The sequence below is a fragment of the Loxodonta africana genome, chromosome 4, assembly GCF_030014295.1.
Source record: "Loxodonta africana isolate mLoxAfr1 chromosome 4, mLoxAfr1.hap2, whole genome shotgun sequence".
NCBI classification, from domain to species: domain Eukaryota; kingdom Metazoa; phylum Chordata; class Mammalia; order Proboscidea; family Elephantidae; genus Loxodonta; species Loxodonta africana.
Genome location: NC_087345.1, coordinates 164,603,709 through 164,622,636, shown reverse-complemented (window position 1 = coordinate 164,622,636; position 18,928 = coordinate 164,603,709). Strand labels below are relative to the sequence as shown.

At 43.6% G+C, this 18,928-nt stretch overlaps 1 protein-coding gene across 1 annotated transcript in view; it reads right to left on the bottom strand.

Annotated features, from left to right (window-relative positions):
• The window catches only part of MSRB2 (methionine sulfoxide reductase B2), a 32,064-nt gene extending 15,333 nt beyond the window's left edge, over positions 1 to 16,731 (bottom strand). Inside the window, exons 1-2 of the mRNA XM_064285196.1 lie at positions 16,614 to 16,731; positions 4,629 to 4,729 (exon numbers count right to left, since the gene is read on the bottom strand). Coding sequence (XP_064141266.1) covers positions 4,629 to 4,729; positions 16,614 to 16,731 — 219 coding nt within the window. The remainder of the gene's footprint in view (positions 1 to 4,628; positions 4,730 to 16,613) is intronic.
• Positions 16,732 to 18,928: the final 2,197 nt, after the last annotated feature.

Below are 18,928 nucleotides of genomic sequence, written 5' to 3'. Positions count from 1 at the left end.
AGATTTCTCAAAACAGCAGGAGAGATGATAGATATGCCCCCAAATCAAGGAATCGCTGTACTAATTTGACTAAGTGCAAATATCACCAGACAGTAAATTATAATGAAGCAGCCTGCAGGCTTATTTACAACCTGGCTTTTATTGTGGCAAACATTCAAATTATGACATTAATAATGCTTTGTATTTACACAGCACCTTGGGTTTTTTTTGCAAGAGAACTGGGTCTCATCCTTGGTGATTGTGTAAGGTTTTGGTCTCCATTCCAATAGAGTTCATTCAATAGGAAGCTAGTCCACCGTTTAAAACACTTTGAAATCTCCAATTAAAGACAGAATATAAATGCATAAAAAGCACAGATCAGTGAGATCAGGTGCTGTGTCTTTCATATGCTTCACGCAGTTTCGGACCTTGGACACTTAATAAATGTTAAATAATAAGCTAGAGTCTCCTAGTGCCTAAGTGACTTCTTAAATGGAATTACTATGTTAACGATGGCTTAAAGAGTTTGCAGGTTTTCAAAGGTATTCCAAGAGGAACAAAAGGAGCATTGAGGCAATGACTGGGCCAAGTCAATATTTTTTAATGTTATTTTGGAAACTGGACTGCATTGTACAAAAAAGATCCTATTTTTGCCCACTTCCTTTCACCATCTCCTCTGTCAAAGGAAAAAAAAAAAAAAAAAAACCCTGGCACAAGCTAACTATGAAGACCCACTACCACGGTGTCTGCTGGTAAGCATTATCCCATCTTGTGGGATGGAAGAGAAGCCAAAGCTTGGAATGGCTCAGCCAGTCACCAGGCTGAGTCAGGAAAGAAGCTGGAATCTTTGAAAACCTACTATATCCTGGATGGCGTGCTAGTGTTGCAGATAAGAAAAAAAACCCACAGTTTCTGCACTCAAAGACTTTGCTACCTAGCTGGGAGAAGACAAGTGAGCTGACATTTATAATAATAAACAGTTGCGGTCAAATCCATTCTGGCTCACGGTGACCCCATGTGCCTCAGAGTAGAACTGTGCTCCATAGGGTTTTAAAAGGCTGATTTTTGGGCAGTAGATTGCCAGGCCTTTCTGCTGAGATGCTTGTGGGTAGACTCAAACCTGTAGCCTTCTGGTTAGCAGATGAGCTTTTTAACTGCACCACTGAAGGACAGTTCTAACACACTGTAATAATAGCTATGATAGAGAGATCAGCATGGAGTGTGGGGAGCACCGGGGCCCTTCACTGCTAATGGTGTTTCATGAAGGCTTTCTGCACCAGATGGTGTCTGAGATCAGGGTTTTTTGTTTGTTTTTACCTTTTAATATTATTAATTGCACAAGAAATTGATGGTTACTATAGAAAAATGACAAAATAGCAAATAGTTTTGAAGGAGGAATAAGAGTTAATCAGATAAAGAAACGGAAAAGTATTTCAAAAAGGCAGAGTGGCTTGGGCAAGGCCCATGTGATAAGGCAAGGGGGAGAATGGGAAAAGATGAGATTGGAAAGGTGGGAAGGGGCTAGATCATACTGGACTTTGATTGCTGTTATTAGTAGCTGTTGAGTTGGCCTGACTCATGGAGACCTTATGTATAGCAGAACGAAATGCTGCCTGCTCCTGTGCCACCTTCATGATCGTTGGTGTGTTTCAGTCCATTGTTACGGCTACTGTGCTAATCCATCTCATTGAGGGTTTCCCTCATTTTTCCTCTATTTTACCAACCGTGATGTCCTTTTCTAGCGACTGGTCTTTCCTGATGATGTATCTAAAGAAAGTGAGCCGAAGTCTCGCCACCCTTGCTTCTAAGAAGCATTCTTGTCGTGTTTCTTCTAAGACTGTTTTGTTCATTCTTCTGGCAGTCCGTGGTATAGTCAATATTCTTCGCCAACACCACAATTCAAATGAATTAGTTCTTCTTCATTCTTCCTTTTTCATTGTCCAGCTTTTACGTGCATATGAGGAAACAGAAAAGACCATGGCTTGGGTCAGGTGCACCTTTAGTCATCAAAGTGACATTTTTGCTTTTTAAAACTAATTTAAATTCTATCCTAATGAAAATGAGAAGGCATTGGAAAATCTTAAACTGGGTTGCATATAGTGGACATAGTGCACCGTAATCAGAGTTGGTTTTTAGAATGATCACTTGGCATCCATGAGAAGAACTGACTGGAGCAGGGGCAAGAAGACAGCGGAGGCAAAGAATCCTCAGGAGGCTGCGAATGCAGGCCTGGATTTAGCTGAGGCGGGGCAGTGGAAATAAGAAGAGGATTGATTCAAGAATTATTTAAATGGGAGAACCAAAGTGGCTGGCTGTACAGGGATAGAACAGGGTCAGAGAGAGAATGATGTTTGCGATATCCCTTGGGTTTTCCACGTTTATCTGAACCAATGGGAATTCTCCCTTCTTTGATCTTGTCAACACAGTACGTTTGTTGGAAACAGATGACACACTGAAAAGGGAAGAACACAGATGATTTGATGCAGAACTCTCTACAATGGTGGGGGCAGGGCCCATGGAAAGCAATGAGGGACACTGAAACACCCCTTGGTTAGTGACTGTGAGGATACACTACCCCTACTAGGCCTAGGGGACAACAGAGAGGGCAGTTTCCAGAACCTGGTGAGGCTGCAGCTGTATGCGAGAGCCGCCTGGCAGGAGGTGCACCCTGTAGTAGAGGAACACAGCCACTGCCAGCCTTTAGCCCAGAGAGGACCCTGGATCCGACTTCTCTACCCTGCCCTCTGATCTTGTTGGCATCTCCCACTCATAGAACTCAATCGATAGCCAGAGGGCAAAGGAGCCTGGTTACTACTCCTGGAGCTCGGCGTAGGGCAAAGCATGTGAAACGTGGACCTGGAAGACAGACATGAAGGACCTGCGCCACACCTACTGTCTACTGTCTACTGATACTGACTTTTAGTTACTGCTCAGCCAGGCTGTGAACTCCTTCATGGTAAGGATTTGTTAATATTTCTTTGTTGTTTTCCCAATACCTAGCAGACCGTTGCCCAATAAAAACATGTGTAACTGAATTTTAATTTTGAGTCACCAAATAGAAAGCTTAGCTGTTTTGCTTTGCTTTCCTCAGCCTCATGAAGCTAACTAAGGCTTACAGTTGTGCAATATTCTGAAACTTAAACACGGGAATGGATCAACTGCAAGGGATTCAAAACGTTAGTTAAAATAATGGATTGTGCTCAATTTGTAAAATGGCCAAATGCGCAGAGTGTACTGTACCATCTGTTTAAGAAGCCCACAAATTTATTCTCCCAAACATCTGGCAGCTCGTCTCCAGGCTCTGTGTATCTCAGAACTAGGGCTGGCTTAGGATATTCTGGTAACATGCACAACTGCACACACAGTGCCATTAGTGACTCCCTTGTGCTATCTAAAATACTGGCGAATGCAGCCCCTTTCCCAGGACAGGCTTTATTAAAATTGTATCCATAGGAAGTTTAAGAAACTACCAGTATTTCATAAGAACCTACTGGGCTCTGCTGGCCTTTCTGATTACTTTAGCATCAGAGAAGATGAGGGTGAGACCATGATTCTAAGTACACGAGCACAGGGACAGCTACGTGGATTCTGCAGGTGCTAATAAAGTACAAATGTAAGTATATTGCAAGTTTCTGAGGCCACTGTGCTGTGGTCCACTCTGTGGGGCCTGCTTCACAACTGAAAAGATCTCATAATAAAGTTCAAGAGCTAAATTCGGTAGATATATTTGGGTCGAAGATGGACTACTTGTTAAGAAACAGTGTTGTAAAAAATGGTCTTATAATGAGGAACCCAGAAGGCTGTTCTCTCAAGAAATGAATGGAAGTGGAGATTGCTGAATGCAGCTTAGGTGAGTTACTTCTTAGCCTACAGTCATTTAACGTTCACGAACATTATAAGTGCCTACCAGAGCCGGGCGCTGTGTTAGGTGCTAAGGGGATACGCTATGAAGGAAAAGCACTGGTAAAAGCAAATCTAGCTTGGGGGTGGGAAAAGATTTCCTGAGAAAGTGTGATTTGGGCTGAAGTGAGCTAAAAGGTAGCTGTGATTAGAGGCAAGGCTGATCGGACAGAAGGTAGCGCCTGAAGGTGACAGGGAACCCAAAGTAAGGGCAGAAAGAAGGACAGTATGGCTAAAGTGCTGAGATCAGGAGGAAGGATGGCTGGATTTGAGGTTGGGGATGTGGACAGACAGGGCCATACTAGCCATTTCAATCTTTCTCTTCATCTTGAAAGCAGTGGAAAGTCACTGAAAGGTTTTTAGAAGGGAGAGATGTGGTCAGATTTGTGTTTTCAAAAGACCTCTTTGGTGGCCATGAGAATGGCTTGCGAGGAGAACGGTGGGGAAGCTGCTGCAGCCAGACAAGTGAGAGATGATGGTAACGTGGACTAGCGTGGAGGCAGGAGCAATGGAGAAAAGAAGGATTTGAAGGTTATCTAGGAGGCAGAATAGACAGGACGAGGTGATGGAGGCCAGCGAGGGGTACGTCCAGGGGAAGTTTCTGGTTTCTACAAGCAGAAGGGTATTGATGCCCTGAGACCAGATGTGCAGAGTAGGAGAGGATGAGTTAGGTTTGGTAGATGATCTAATTCAAATTCCTCCTCACCCCCATACATTCCATCAGAAAAATGTGAATCAGCTTAGCTTACCAGTTCAGTTCCTTTTTCTCTTGTGACGTAGAACTGCTCTGGGGTCAGTTTCCTTTGCCAGTCACTCTTGGCAAGAGATGGCTCACACTTTGTCAGAGACCCTGTATTGTTAAACAGGAATTTTTTATTAAATCAAAAAGGCACAATAAACTTATCTTCCCTGGCCTTTCTCCTAAAGTTCAGTCACCCAGTATAATAAGCCAGTCCCCTTCCCACTCTCTCCCACCCTGTCATCTTCACAGGGACCAGAAAGCTCAGGTACGAAATGACTTATTAGAATCATTTTTAATAAGAAATCGGTAATAAATAGGCAGCCAGTTTTCTAGTTCCTCTTGGGCACTGAAGCTTAAGAGGCAGCTGAAATATGAAATAACGCAGAATACATTCTCCTCAGGTACCTAAGGGTAGTAACTGATCCTCTCTCTCCTACCAGTAGTTTCAAAGGAGCACGTCCTGTCAGGATACAGCTGGGAGTAGTTGAGTGATTTAATAGAAAAAAATTGTTGAGCTGGTGGTTTATTAAATGCTTCTCCTTTGCTGGTTTATAAAGATAGCTCTGTTTTTGTCTGTCATAACCAAAAACCAAACCAAACCCCTTGCCGTCAAGTCGATTCTGACTCATGAGAGGTCTGTATTAAAAACCCTCTTGTGTGGAAAAAGGAAAAGGCTCCTGTAGCTTACACCTGAAAGGGAAACTGAGCCTTACCACAATCTATCATTTTGCTTCATGATTTTTGTCCTTAATTTATTTCTTTTCTTCACTGCCTTTGGGTTCTATCTTACCACTTTTACTCCAGTGAGTATAAACAAAAGTGACCGGACAATATTCTTTTTCAAACAAAGGGGAGCAGGGAGCCCAGCTTACACAATGTTGTTGTTGTCAGGTACCACCCAGTTGACTTTTAACTCAAAACGACCCCATGTGACAGAGTAGAACTGCCCACAGGGTTTTCTATCTTTACAGGGCCAGATCACCAGGTCTTTCTCCCATGGAGCCGCTGGGTGGGTGTAATCGCAAACTGCGTGTGCCATCCAGGCTCCTGTGTAATGATTTGTTGTTGTTCTTGTGTAATCAAGTTCTTCTGACTCAGAGTGACCTTATATGGCAGAAAAGAACTGCCCGTAGTGTTTCCTAGGCTACAGTCTTTACAGGAGCAGATCACCAGGTCTTTTCTCCCATGGAGCCGCTGGGTAGATTCGAACTGTCACCCTTTCAGTTAGCACCCAAGGGCTTAACCATTGCACTACCAAGACTCCTGCTTATATAATAAACGTTTTAAATTATCCAGCATTAAGAATTTGAAGGATCTTATACTCCATCCAAATCTCAAACTTACAAATGAGAAAACAGAGGCCCAAACTGGCTCATAGCATTGAAGATGAAATGCTAAACACTTGTGATGTCACCACCTACACGTTGAGCATGTGAGGAAATTATATCTGAAATTCATTTATGGTTAACGAAAAAAAAAAAAGGTCCTAAAAATCCTTCAGCAAGAAAAAATTTATCTTTATCACAAGCTCATAATATTATACAATATGGTATTTCCATACTATAAATTAATTGCTTATTATTGTTTACATTTTATAAAAAGGTTTTTATCTGTGAAACCCAAACCAAACCCACTGGCATCAAGTCGATTTTGACTCATAGCGACCCAATAGGACAGGGTAGAACTTGCCCACAGGGTTTCAAAGGCTGTAAATCTTTTTTTTTTTTTTTTTTTAATAATTTTTATTGTGCTTTAAGTGAAAGTTTACAAATCAAGTCAGTCTCTCACATATAAACTTACATACACCTTACTACATACTCCCATTTACTCTCCCCCTAATGAGTCAGCCCACTCCCTCCTTTCAGTCTCTCCTTTCATGACCATTTTGCCAGTTTCTAACCCCCCTACCCTCCCATCTCCCCTCCAGACAGGAGATGCCAACATAGTTTCAAGTGTCCACATGGTGCAAGTAGCTCACTCTTCATCAGCATCTCTCTCCAACCCACTGTCCAGTCCAATCCATGTCTGACGAGTTGGCTTTGGGAATAGTTCCTGCCCTGGGCCAACAGAAGGTTTGGGGACCCTGACTGCCAGGGTCCTTCTAGTCTCAGTCAGACCATTAAGTCTGGTCTTTTCATAAGAATTTGGGGTCTGCATCCCACTGTTCTCCTGCTCCTTCAGGGTTCTCTGTTGTGTTCCCTGTCAGGGCAGTCATTGGTTGTGGCCGGGCACTACCTAGTTCTTCTGGTCTCAGGATGGTGCAGTCTCTAGTTCCTGTAGCCCTCTCTGTCTCTTGAGCTCACAATTACCTTGTGACCTTGGTGTTCTTCATTCTCCTTTGATCCAGGTGGGTTGAGACTCACTGATCCATCTTAGATGGCTACTTGCTAGTGTTTAAGACCCCAGACGCCACACTTCAAAGTGGGATGCAGAATGTTTCCTTAACAGATTTTATTTTGCCAATTGACTTAGATGTCGCCTGAAGCCATAGTCCCCAAACCCCTGCCCCTGCTTTGCTGACCTTCGAAGCATTCAGTTTATTCACAATCTTCTTTGCTTTTGGTTTAGTCCGGTTGTGTTGACCTCTCCTGTACTGAGTGTTGTTCCTCCCTTCACGTAAAGTAGGTCTTATCTACTATCTAATCAGTAAATAACCCTCTCCCACCCTCCTTCCCTCCGCCCTCTCGTAGAAAGGCTGTAAATCTTTATGGAAGCAGACTGCCACATCTTTCTCCCACGGAGCAGCAGGTGGGTTCAAGCTGTCGACCTTCTGGTTCACAGCCAAGTGCTTAACGACTGTGCAACCAGGATTCCCTTTATCTGTTAAATATATTACAAGTTGTTCCTTTCTTAAATATACTTTTTATACGGCTATAGCAGAAGAATGAACAAATCCATCTTGGAAGAAATACAGCCAGAATGCTCCTTAGAAGTGAGGATGGCGAGAATTTGTCTCATTTACTTTGGACATGTTATTGGGAGGGACCAATTCCTGGAGGACATCAGGTTTGGTAGAGGGCCAGTGAAAAAGAGGATGACCCTCAATGAGGCAGATCAACACAGTGGCTGCAAAAATGGGCTCAAACATAGCAAAGACTGTGAGGATGGCGCAAGACTGGGCAACATTTCATTCTGTTGTATATAGGGTTGCTATGAGTTGGAACCAACTCAACGGCACCTAACAACAATAAGGCTATAGGGATTTCTTTTTTCCTATAGAAACACACGTCTGAAGTTGAACACAGAAAATGTGACCTCAGTTACACACAATTTCTCAGAAACCCATCTTTCAGGGAGCAAAGCAAAATTTATGTGACAATTATTCCTGCTCAGTGTCTTTCAGAGTTGTCAGGAAGAATGCCAAATAATAAACGGAGAAGAAATGATACAACTCTTAAAAGAACCATTTAAAAACTACAAAATAGTAAGTGATTCAAGCAAGAATCATCAGGGGATTCTAAAAGCCCTGTGTGAAAAACTGTTGGGGAAAAGAATAGTCACACGTTTTGAAAATATCACCCCACAGATTATTAATTGCACAGAGGAAAAGGTACCCTTACAATGGAGAAATCCGGAAGTCATCACCTTATGTGAGCACAGTCAGTATCACCAGTGGTGGGACAAGCTGACATCATGGGCCCCCTAAGAAGATGCACTGGGGAAACACAACACCACCCACGTAATTTTCCTGCTAAAAATATTTAACCTTAATCTAATCATGAAGAAACAATCAGACAAGCCCAAATTGAGGGGAAATCTGCAAAACAATGCCGTTGATCCTTAAAAAAAAGGTCAATGTCATAAAAAAATAAAAAGCCTGCTCAACTCTTTTAGAGTAAAATAAACTAGAGAGATACACAACTAAATGCAACATGTGACCCTTTGTTGAACTCTGGCTCCAAGAAAAAAAAAACAATGAGTATAAAAGACTTCATTGGGGGTCTTAGTTACCTACTGCTGCTATAACAAAAATACTATAAGTGGGTGGGCTTAAAGAACAGGAATTAATTTTCTCACAGTTCTGGAAGTTAAAGGCCCTAATCAAGGCCTTGGATGTGTTGATGCCTTCTGTGGGCCTCTCTCCTAGTTTCCAGGGACTGCCACCAATCCCTGGCATTCCTTTGCTGCTATGGATGCACTGTGGTGTTATTTACTGTGTGTGGAGCTCCATGTCTATTTTACCTTTATATAAGATACCACTTAGAAAGGATTAGGTTTAGGACCCACTCTATTCCTGTATGATCACATTAGCATAAAAAAAAGAAACTCCCTTATATCCAAACAGGATCACATTCACAGGTACGGGGTTAGGATTTCAACATATGTTTTTTGGAGCCACAATTCAATCCACAATATTGGGATATTGGGGAAATCTGAATATGGACAAAATATTCAACAATAGTATTACGTTGGCATTAAGTTTCCTGAGTATGATAATTGTTTTGTGTTTTTATAGAAGAATATCTTTCATCTTAGGAGACATGGCACAGTGGGTAACAGCTACTGAATGCTACAGCTGCTAGCCAAAAGGTCGGCAGTTCGAATTCACCAGTTGCTCTTTGGAAACTCTATGGGGCAGTTCTACTCTGTCCTACAGGATGACTATTAGTGGGAATCAACTTGAACAGAGTAGGTCTGGTGTGGTTTTGGATTATTTAAGGGTAAAGTGGCATGATGTCTGCAACTAACTCTCAAATGGTTCAGCAAAACAAATAAATACATAAGCAAGTATGTGTATGCGTGTGTGTGTGTGTGTGTATCAAAGGCAGGAAGAGAGATGGCAGAAGGGTACATGAATCTAGAAGGAAATTTCACCTGTGTGTTATTCTTCACCCAAACCCATAATCCCAGTCTAATGAGGAGGAAAAAACAGACAAATGCATATGGAGGGACAAATTTTGACTAGTACTGGATAATTTCAAACTGGTACTCCTCAAAACTGTCAAGACCATGAAAAACAAGGAAAGGCTATGAAACTGTTGTCACACACCAGGTGAAATGCAGTGTGGAACCTGGACTGCAGCTCTGAACAGAAGAGTACTAATGGAAAAACTGGTGAAATCCAAGCAAAGTTTGGAGTTTGGCTAATAGTAATGTACCAGTGTCTCAGTTTTGACAAATAAACCACGGTAACTTAAGAAGTGATGGGTATACAAGAATTCTTTGTATGATCTTTGTAACTTCTCTATAAATCTTAAGTCATTCCACAATAAAGTTTATTTTAAAAAACTACCTTATCCATGCCTACACCTGTATTGTTAGGCACTAGTGGAGGAGGTCCAAATGGAAAGATACTTGTCACTATAAATTCAAAGTTACCAATTTTACTGGTGTCTCAATGAACCATGACAATTATTATATAGTTCCATTTCACCACAATCGATACTATACTGGGTTAAATAGTGTCCCCTCAAAATTCACATTGTTCCTGGAACTTCAGAATGTGATCCTATTTGGAACTAGGGTCTCTGCAGATGTAATTAGTTAAGATGAGGTCATACTGGAACAGCATGAGCCCTAAATCCAATGGCTGGTATACTAAGAAGAAGAGAAGAGACAGAGACAGATAAACACACAGGGAAAATACCCTGTGACAGTGACAGTGCAGGCAGATTGGAGTGATGCGTCTAAAAGCCAAGGAAGGCCAAGGATTGCCGGCAGAAGTCAAGAGAAAGGCATGGGACAGGTGCTCCCCTACAGCCTTCAAAGACAGCATGGCCTGCCAACACCCTGACTTCGGACTACTGGCCTCCAAAACTGTGAGAGGATACATTCCTGTAGTTTCAGCTACTCAGTTTGTGGCACTATATTACAGCATCCCTGGAAATAAATACAGGTATTTTCAATCTTTTCTATGTACCTTAAACCATCATCTCTACCACTTTGTCACTTATTCTCAACAGTTGATTTCACTTTTGAGAAATCAAAAGCTACCACAAAGGAACCCCCTCAATTTCCTGCTACCACACCTTCACAATTACCTGCATCCACACTCATCCCTTCCTTCTTCTACCTTGTTTCTGTAGAACAAGTGACCCCTCCTCCTATCCATGTATTTTCCAGTCATTGCTGTTTTGAACCCATTTCCTTTTGCCTCCGTAAGGACCAGGATCCCCCTTTTCACCTGAACTATGGACTTCTCCCACTCTACTGGCCCCTTGCTACCTGTACCTAGATGTGCTGAGTCTCTCGTGGTGAGAAGAAAAGTAACACAAGCTTTATTTTCCTCACCCCGTCCCTCTCTCCCCGCCCCAGATACTACCCTATTTTTCTTTTCTCTTTCACAACCAAACTCCTTAAAAAGACTCTCTATATTTCCTCAATTCTCTGTCATTCCTCACAACATTAGCTTCTATCCCACCACTATTCTAGATTCTGGATATACACCAGTAAAGAAAATGGACAAAAATCAATGCCCTTATGACGTAGAGGTATAGTAACAAACTTAAAAAGGGCTATAGAATTTTATAAGGTGAATTTTAAAAAGCCAGGAAGGGGATTAGAGAGTGCCACAATAGATGTATGTGTGTACTTACGTGTGTGTGCATGTACACACACCCAATTTCAAACACAGTAGTCAAGAAAGGCCTTCCTAAGGTGACATTTCAGCAAAGAGTTGAAGCAAATGAGTAAACATGCCACGTGAATATCCGAAACAGCATTATAGGCAAGAAGGTGGGAGTGTGCCTGGCGTATCTGAGGAACAGCAAGGAGGCCAGAGCGAGAGGGGTAGAGTGAGCGAGGGGAATGTTAAAGTGCTATCGGAAAGGTAATGGGGGGCCGGATAATTTAGGGCCTTGAAGGCCATTGGAAGGGGCTTTGGCTTGAGTGAGTCAGGAAGCCATGGGAGGGTTTATAGCAGAAGCGTGACACGATCTAACATATTTAAAAGGCTGATGTACAAGTAAATTGAAGCAAAGGCTAAAGCAGGGAAGCCAGTTAGGAGGCTTCTTTAATCATCTGGCCGAGATGGAAGGCACTTGGATCCGAATGGTAGCAGCAGAAGTGCTTGGAGGGTCAGACGCTAGATATATTCTGATGGTAGAGTTGAGGATTTGCTGATGATCAGATGTGGGGTATGAGAGAAAGGAAAGGGTCAAGGGTCAAGGTCATGGGTCATGACTGAATTTTTTTTTTTTGTCTGGGTACTGGAAGATGGGGAAGACTACAGAAGGAGCAGGTTTGGAAGTTTGGTTTTGGCTGTGTTAATTTTGGAAATGCCAATCAGCTATCCAAATGGAGATAACAAGTAGGCAGTTGGATATATGAATTTAGTTACAAGAGGTTCAAGTTGGATATGTAAATTTGGAACTCATCAGCATTAAGACCTTATTTAAAAGCCAGTAAGTTGAGCTGCTGCTATTACTGTACTAGACAGCTATACAGCTTTCCCTTGAATTATGCTCTGATAAACTCAGATTCCTTTGTGTTCCTTTCTCTGTGTGCTGAGATTTGCAAGAGCTATAGTTTCTCATTGGTCAGGTGTTCCATGAGGTAGGCCTTGACAGTCTCATTTCTAAGGAAACCCACTCTTGGTCATACGGTCACCCACCAGCTCCCTCCTTCTGGTTTTGCCAACCTTTACGGCTATAGCTGCTATACTGCTAGGCTGCCACAGGTATTTCTTGAACCTATGGAACCCATTAGGAACCGGTACGAACGATTCCCAAACCATTCTAATCTGCTGAACAAGTCTACACTCCCATCACAGTGTCTTTACTGTTTTAAACGCTTACTTGGATGGTTTCCTAGCAGCTTATCTCTAGAAAGAACATTTCCTGAAACAACAGATTGTTTTTTCCAGGACACTTCTCACTTCCCTCTTTCAACTTGTTCTTTATTAATCTGGATGACAAAATCACAGGGGCCTTGCCTCTAAGCATATCAGAAATCTTACCACTGGAGAACAGTCTTTATCACATCTGACACCTCATTTCCCCCCAATGTCTCTCTCTTTCTTAATCCTTTCCAAGTCCACAATGTAGGTTAAATGTTACTACATTTTTGTTTTTCTTTGCCATATTGATGTAATTATAACTAACATATTATTCAGTACTTAACTAAGTTCTTACTAAAGCATTTTCTTTAAATGCATTGTGGTTTTTGGGTTTTTTTTTTCATTCCATACAGCAACCCCGCTGGATAGATCCTATCATTACCCTTATTTTATAAAGAAAAAAACCTGAGGTCTGAGCTTTTCAAGCATGAGAAACTTCCCCAAAGACATGCATCTAGTAAGTGACAGAGCCAAGACTCAGATTTCAGTCTGTCGGCCACTGAAGCTCTTAACCTCAAAACATGTTTATCATTTTTTAATGAATGCCTAACAGTTTGTTGTTTTGGACCATCATGGTTTACTTAAGCATTCCTTAATTGATGGACATTTGGGTTACAGCTAGTCTCCAGTTCTTGAAAGTAAACCAAAAATAAATAAATAAATAAAACCCATTGCCATCGAGTCGATTCTGACATGAGTCTTAAAAGTGGTGCTGTTAAAAACATCTTTGCATATAGCTTTGTTCTTCTTTTAAATTATTCCCACAGAATACATTCCCGGGAGTGAGGGGAGTCTGCTAAGTTATGTATTGGTGTCTGGTCCAATTTTAACGGTGCTGAAGAACTTTAGATCCCAGGGCAATTCATTAGGCTGCTTCTGACAGCATTCTGTACACACAGGAAGGAAGCATTTCCACTAAAACCACTACCCCCTAAATGGAGATGTGGAGAGCTCCAGCCCACAACTGTGACGTTTCTCTCACCTGTGGTCTCAGCGGGGCAGTGCTTGATACATAGTAGGTTCGCAACAAATGGCATCTGACTGGCTTATCAGAGACACCAAAGGGTTATGAGGCCAAGAGAGGAAGTCATGCTACATCAGCTACAACTCCACATACCAATGTTCTTATTTACTTAACACTACTTTTTTTTTTTTTTTTTTTTACAATTTTTATTGTGCTTTAAGTGAAAATTTACAAATCAAGTCAGCCTCTCACATAAAAACTTATATACACCTTGCTACATATTCCCAATTACTCTCCCCCCAATGAGACAGCCTGCTCCCTCCTTCTGCTCTCTTTTCACGTCCATTTTGCCAGCTTCTAACCCCCTCTACCCTCTCATCTCCCCTCCAGGCAGGAGATGCCAACATAGTCTCAAGTGTCCACCTGATCCAAGTAGCTCACTCCTCATCAGCATCCCTCTCCAACCATTGTCCAGTCCAATCCATGTCTGAAGAGTTGGCTTTGGGAATGGTTCCTGTCCTGGGCCAACAGAAGGTCTGGGGGCCATGGCCACCAGGGTCCTTCTAGTCTCAGCCAGACCATTAAGTCTGGTCTTTTTATGAGAATTTGGGGTCTGCATCCCACTGATCTCCTGCTCCCTCAGGGGTTCTCTGTTGTGTTCCCTGTCAGGGTAGCCATCGGTTGTGGCCGGGCACCATTTAGTTCTTCTGGTCTCAGGATGATGTAGTCTCTGGTTCATGTTAATACTACTTTTTTTTTTTTTTTTTTAACTTTTATTGAGCTTCAAGTGAACGTTTACAAATCAAGTCAGACTGTCACATATAAGTTTATACACACCTTACTCCATACTCCCACTTGCCCTCCCCCTAATGAGTCAGCCCTTCCAGTCTCTCCTTACATGACAATTTTGCCAGCTTCCAACTTTATCTATCCTCCCATCCCCCTCCAGACAGGAGATGCCAACACAGCCTCAAGTGTGCACCTGATACAAATAGCTCACTCTTCATCAGCATCTCTCTCCTACCCACTGTCCAGTCCCTTCCATGTCTGATGAGTTGTCTTCGGGAATGGTTCCTGTCCTGGGCCAACAGAAGGTTCGGGGGCTATGATCGCCGGGATTCCTCTAGTCTCAGTCAGACCATTAAGTATGTTTTTTTTGTGAGAATTTGGGGTCTGCATCCCACTGATCTTCTGCTCCCTCAGGGGTTCTCTGTTGTGCTCCCTGTCAGGGCAGTCATCGATTGTGGCCGGGCACCAACTAGTCCTTCTGGTCTCAGGATGATGTAAGTCTCTGGTTCATGTGGCCCTTTCTCTCTCTTGGGCTCTTAGTTATCGTGTGACCTTGGTGTTCTTCATTCTCCTTTGATCCAGGTGGGTTGAGACCAATTGATGCATCTTAGATGGCCGCTTGTTAGCATTTAAGACCCTGGACGCCACATTTCAAAGTGGGATGCAGAATGTTTTCATAATAGAATTATTTTGCCAATTGACTTAGAAGTCTCCTTAAACCATGGTCCCCAAACCCCCGCCCTTGCTCCGCTGACCTTTGAAGCATTCAGTTTATCCCAGAAACTTCTTTGCTTTTGGTCCAGTCCAGTTGAGCTGACCTTCCATGTATTGAGTATTTTCCTTCCCTTCACCTAAAGTAGTTCTTATCTACTAACTAATCAGTAAAAAAAAAAAACCCTCTCCCACCCTCCCTCTCTCCCCCCCTTGTAACCACAAAAGTATGTGTTCTTCTCAGTTTATACTATTTCTCAAGATCTTATAATAGTGGTCTTATACAATATTTGTCCTTTTGCCTCTGACTAATTTTGCTCAGCATAATGCCTTCCAGGTTCCTCCATGTTATGAAATGTTTCACAGATTCTTCACTGTTCTTTTTCGATGTATAGTATTCCATTGTGTGAATATACCACAATTTATTTATCCATTCATCCATTTATGGACACCTTGGTTGCTTCCAGCTTTTTGCTATTGCAGAGAGAGCTGCAATAAACATGGGTGTGCATATATCTGTTATTAACACTACTTTTTAAAAAAACATCCAGGGAGCTAATCTCTAAATGTCTTCAATGGGCACATACAGAACTGAACTTGGAGGTGGGCCAGCTGGACAGTTGCCCAGGAAGCCAATCCAAAAGGGACACTAAAACTACCTGAAATAATATCTAAAGTACCATGCCAGCTGATGTAGGTCTCTTCCTAATGGTGAAATAATATGCTCCAAACAGAGATGTCAAAGGAATTTAGCAGAGCACACACACACACTTCCACTGGTCTGTCGCATAGCCACCACCAAACTCTAACAAATAATGATTATCGGTCTAAAGAGGGAACAAATTATTAGCCCACATATTTCCCAGGGCAGAAAACTAATCCACAGGAATTCAAATTCTAAATTACCTGCTTCTCATATGTGAAAAAAGGAAGGAGGCAGAACTAGGAAGAGGGGTATAGTGTAAAAGACAAGGGCTAGCATTGGTGGGAGCAGTGGTTAAGAGCTAGGCTGCTAACTGAAAGGTCAGCAGTTCCAACCCAAACGTGGCTCCACGGGATAAAGATGTGGCAGTCTACTTCCGTGAAGATTACAGCCTTGGAAACTGTATGGGGGCAAGTCGTTCTACTCTGTCCTATAGGGTTGCTATGAGTCGTAATCCACTCTGTGGCAATGGGTTACGACAGGCGGGTTGTTAAGCCTACAACTGCCGTTCTGCACCTGGAGTCCCTGCATAAGCTTCAAGGCCTCCTGAGACGGGTATTTTTTGAAAAATAAAATATGTGTGCATGTTTGAGAAGACGATCTACACCTTTTATCAGATTCTCGCAGAGCTCAGTGATCCCTTCCCAAGTTTAGGAATCACGGTCTCAGGCGACAACGATCGGGTCAGAGGCAAGTAGACGTTTCAGGAGAAAGGATGCACCTGATCTAGAAGGGGCTCTCGGGCATTAAGTCTCAGCAAACCTGTTTAGCCGTTGCCGTCCAGTGGATTCCAACTCACAGTGACCCCAGAGGACAGAGGAGAGCCACCCCCTCCCCCAGGGGTTTCCAAGGCTGTAATCTTTACAGAAGCAGGCTGCCACATCTTTTTCCCGCAGGGTCGCTGGTGGGTTCCAGTTGCTGACCTTTCAGTTGGCAGCCGAGTGCTTAACCACGGCGCCACCAGGGCTCCTTACAAGTCACAGCAAATGACGTGAAACCGAAAGCAGGAGAGAGGCGGGGTCTACGGGGCGCGAGGTCCGCGTCCTACCTGCGTCCCCCTGTCTGGGCCTTGCGCCGAGGCCACAGCGGCCCGCACAGCCCCGCACTGCCCGCAGAGGCGCCTCCCGGACGGGCAGGCCGAAGAGCGCCCGGAGGAGGCGCGCCATGACGCGGCCGCAGCGACCTCCGAGGCCCAAACCGGTGTCGCCGCCCGCCGGCTGCTCGCCCGCGCGCCCGCTCGCCTTCCCGCCCCGCTCGGCCTCTCGCCCCGCCTCCCGGCTCCCACCGCCGCCCGCGCCGCGCTCCCGCTCCGCCCCTCCCACCTCACCCCTCCGCGCGGCTTCAGCCAGCCGCCCTCTGCCCCTGCCGGCCGGCTCGCCTGCTCCCCTTTGTCCTCACTCGGCTTTGCCGCCCACGAATCTGTTTTCTGTCATTGTAGATCAGTTTGCGTTTCCTAGAGTTATATATTTTTTTGGTGGGTAGAATTATATATAAATGGAATCATACAATATGTGTGATTCTTTCCCTCAGGATAACTGAGATTCATTTATGTTTTTCCGTGTAACAAATGTTCGCTCGTTTTTAGTGCTGAGTAGTATCCCATTAAGGATCCCTGGTGGCGCAGTGGTTAAGCTCTCAGCTACTAACCGAAAGGTGGACAGTTGAAATGCACCAGCTGCTGTGAGGGAGAAAGACGTAGCAGTCCTTCCGTAAAGATTACAGCCTTGGAAACCCTATGGGGCAGCTCTACTCCGTCCTACAGGATCGCTATGAGTAGAATCGACTCCACGGCAATCGTTTTTTTGGCTTCAGTATTATTCCACTGTATGGATATACCACAATGTATTTATCTAATCACTTGTTGTTAGAAATTTGTGTTGTTTCCAACTTTTCTTTATCAGAAATAACTCTCCAAGGTGTTGGCGAAGAATATCGAACATACAATGTGCTGCCAGAAGAACGAACAAATCCGTCTCTGAAGAAGTACAGCCAGAATGCTCCTTAGTAGCAAGGATGGCAAGACTTAGGTACCTTGGACATGTTATCAGGAGGGATCAGTGCCCTGGAGAAGGACATCATGCTTGGTAGAGGAGGGTCAGCGAAAGCGAGGAAGACCCTCAACGAGACGGATTGACACAGTGGCTGCAACAATGGGCTTACCAGGATCAGAAGGATGCTACAAGACTGGGCAAAGTTTCATTCTGTTGTACATGGGGTATCTATGAGTTGGCATTGACTGGACAGCACCAACAACAACAGGAACATTCCTGTGCAAATCTGTGTACGGACATATGCTTTCTATTCTCTTGGTAAATACCTAGCAATGGGATGGCTGGATCATTAAAAAAAATGAGGTAGGTATAACTTTATATGAAACTGTCAGACTTTTCCAAAGTGGTTGTCACATTGCGCATTCCCACCAGCAGTTTAAGAGAGTTCTGATTCCTCTATATCCTTGCCAACACTTGGATGTCCAGACTTTTTAATCCTAGCCATTCTAATAGTGTAGTGGTATCTCATTGTGGTTTTAATTCGCGTCCCCTAACAGCTAATGAAGGAGTCCCTGGGTGGCTCAACTACTAACAAAAATGTTGGCAGTTCAAACCCACCCAGAGGAATCTGGGAAGAAAGGCCTGGTGATCTGAAGAAAGGTCTGGCAATATGCTCCCAAAAGGCCACAGCCTTAAAAACCCTATTGAGTGCAGTCTACTCTGCAACACATAGGGTCACCATGAATCAGAATGGACTGTAAGGCAACTGGTGGTGGTGGTGGTAGTAGTAGGAATAATGGCTAGTAGTAGTAGCGGTAGTAGTGGTAGTGGTAGTAGGAGTAATGGCTAATGAGGAGTCCCTGGGGGTATAAACGGTTACTGAGTTCAGCTGCTAACTGGAAGATTAGAGGCTACCCAGAGGCACCTCAGCCCCGGTGGCACAGTGGTTAAGAGCTCGGCTGCTAACCAAATGGTCTGTGGTTTGAATCCACCAGCAGCTCCTTGGAAACCCTATGGGGCAGCTCTACACTGTTCTGTAGGGTCGCTGTGAGTGAGAAATGACTTGACAGCCATGGGTTTGGGTTTTCAGTTTTGGTCTACTTTAGAAAAGTCTACCACTGAAAACCCGATGGAGCACAGTTTATTTTAACACACACGGGGTCGCCATGAGTCAGGGTCAACTCCACGGCACCTGGTTTTGTTGTTTGTTTGTTTGGAATGGGTAATGAGGTTGACCGTATTTTCATCTGCTTATCTGTAGTGGGCGTATTTTCGTTGGTGAAGTGTTTCTTCAATTTTTTGCTCATTTATTATCAAGTTGTTCGTTTTCTTATTCCTGAGTTTTGAAAGTTGTTTATATATGTTCTGCATA